The 2,500-nt window shown below is 49.3% G+C and overlaps 1 protein-coding gene across 4 annotated transcripts in view; it reads left to right on the forward strand.

Annotated features, from left to right (window-relative positions):
- LOC125950010 (uncharacterized) overlaps positions 1-2,500 on the forward strand; it is a 56,308-nt gene that overhangs the window by 39,379 nt on the left and 14,429 nt on the right. For 2 of the 4 annotated variants that reach the window (XM_049677565.1, XM_049677564.1), the window contains one exon: positions 1,387-2,400. The exons of 1 other annotated variant lie outside the window; for it this stretch is intronic. In XM_049677565.1, coding sequence (XP_049533522.1) covers positions 1,387-2,400 — 1,014 coding nt within the window. The remainder of the gene's footprint in view (positions 1-1,386; positions 2,401-2,500) is intronic. One more of the 4 variants, XM_049677566.1, reaches the window with a different exon arrangement.

Below are 2,500 nucleotides of genomic sequence, written 5' to 3' on the forward strand. Positions count from 1 at the left end.
CTGCTTCTAACCAACGACCAAGCGGACGAATAACGCAAAAAGGACATTCCACATGCTGTAAAAAGGGCATCGGAGAAATGCACGCGAAACGAACAGTGGGCAACGCTATTGTCGGTTATTCCATTAGCACCAGCAGCCAGCGCAACGCCTGAATGAAACGGTTGGTCCAGCATTTATCCTTTGCGGTTTCAGTGAACTTCTCGTTCGCTCAACTTACGTGCCAAAAAGTAAAAAAGCACACTTAATGGAAACACTTTAAAAAATATTAAATTTCTTGACGAAACGAACGACCGAAGGACCAGCGGAAGGTGTGGTTCTAGGTTCAAAAACATTTGACGCTGCCTCGACTCCCGTAGCGACCAGCTAGCATGGATCTATAGCGGCGGTCCTGCAGGTTTTGTTCGGCTAATGAACGAGCATTTCAGGAGCCATTCCACTGATGAATGGGTTGGCCATGGCCATCGTACGGGTTGCAAGACCGAGAACGCATTGTGTGCAATTGAGCGTCAAATGGGGGCGCCATGGCTGCGTCTGCAGCATGTTCGAAAATTGGTTCTCGCCATTTGTGGATGGTTTTGCATTATGCGTTCTATTCAGCAAATGGAACCCATGGGATGTCGTCCCACGCATCCGCTCCTGCCTGCGTCCTCTACGGCACAGGGAGCCATCGCATTTTCTCACCGAGAGAGCATCCTAGATTGGATTGAATGACCGATGAGGAGCGAAACCAAAGTGTTTGCATCCCAGCAAGGTGGTGCTGCATAACAGAAGTGTTGAATCCGTTTAATGCGATGAATGGGAAAATTAAATGAGAGCACCTCATTCAACACTCACCGTGCGCATACGTTGAGAACAATTACCATCATTTCATTCGCACCTTGCACGATGATCGTAACCAGCACGTGGCATGGTCCGCCAGCAATGAATACCCATTTCTCAATCTCAGCTGTTTTGATGATGAGCTTGTACTACCAGACGCACCAGTTCAGCTGGGGTGTGAACGGTGATACAGCACGTCACGGTAGAAACGGAAATGATACGTGCCTTCAGCATGTCGCACGTAACAAAAAGGACGATGCTGTTGCTACTGCCGCTGATACTGTAGTAGTGTGGTAGATCATGTTTTATTGGTTGTAATTAATTTGCCTTCTCAAACGGTGACTGTTGTTTTTCACATTCAGTTTCCCATTAGTCTTATGATCGTTTAAATAGCTTTAATTTCAATCGTTTGTTTACTTCTATTTGATCAAGTGGCCTTGTTGTTTAATATTACTTTCGTTTGTTCAACATTTAATTAGTTTTTTTTCTTTTTCTTTATTTTCATTTATCTTTTCATTTTCATCGTTTGCACCACGCCACCACTCCACCCATCCGATGATTACATAGAGCTCAGCCTACCGGATCTGGTTACTAGATCGCTGTCGAACCTTGAGCTGCCAAGCTGTCGCATTACCTGCCCGAGTACACCACGTCCGGGATCGCGATCCAACTCACCACGACCAAAGTCAACGGCCAGCTCAACGAACTCACTGGCCACGATCGAAACTGCGACAACGGCTACCTCCGCCCTATCGCTACCAACGCACGGCACTCTCACCAGCGAGTATCCATCGGGAGCGACCAGTGCTGTTTCGTTAACGTACGAAGATGAGATCGTACCTGCGGTCGGGCGCAAGAAAGGAGCCATTAGTGCATTGCTCGGTTCACTACCGTCGGTAGCGTCGGCCTTGAATCGTATCTCGAGCGCCAGCTCGCCGAACCTCTCGAGCTCATCAAGCAGTGGAGTAGTAACTAGTAGGACCGGGGACAAAATGGAGTATTTGTTGCCCCATCAACAGCATCCTCCCAGTGCGGCCACTTCACAACCATCGGTCGTAGTTGGCGGCGCTGGTACAAACAAGCTGGTATCGTCCTCTTCGCCAGCAAAACGGCAGCTTTCACCAAAGATACTGAAGAAGTCACGCCATCTATCGACCAGCTCGGCCGAGGAGATAGAGACGGCGAAGAGTAACAGCAAATCTACTACTGCTATTACTAGTGGAACGGCCGAGGCCGAGCGGAATGCCAAGAACGCACAGCACTTGGTGTTGTTGCGCTCGAACCGGCTTACCGTCAGTGACAATCACAATCTAAGCAGCAGTGGCGGCGGAACCACCACCGTCGATGTCCTGGCCAGCCACAATGCGCACAGTGTCTCTCCGCTTCCCTCGGTCTACCATCATCACCATCCGTATCACCAGCATCAACATCCGCAACATCAGCAGCACCAGCATATTAACGCTGTTCCACCATCCTATTGGAAGCAGAAAAAGCTGCCAACGAAGAAACAACATAAACAGCTACAGGCACAGCTCGACAAGCTGACACAGATCAACATCCATTTGCAGGGTATGCTAGATGGTGCGCTTTTCCCAAAAACATCACCTTCCCGACTCCTCCCCACCCCACTGACACACAGCATTTTGACGACCGACCACCCCAATCTCCATCATCGATCGAG

The sequence above is a fragment of the Anopheles darlingi genome, chromosome 2, assembly GCF_943734745.1.
Source record: "Anopheles darlingi chromosome 2, idAnoDarlMG_H_01, whole genome shotgun sequence".
Classification (NCBI taxonomy): Eukaryota; Metazoa; Arthropoda; class Insecta; order Diptera; family Culicidae; genus Anopheles; species Anopheles darlingi.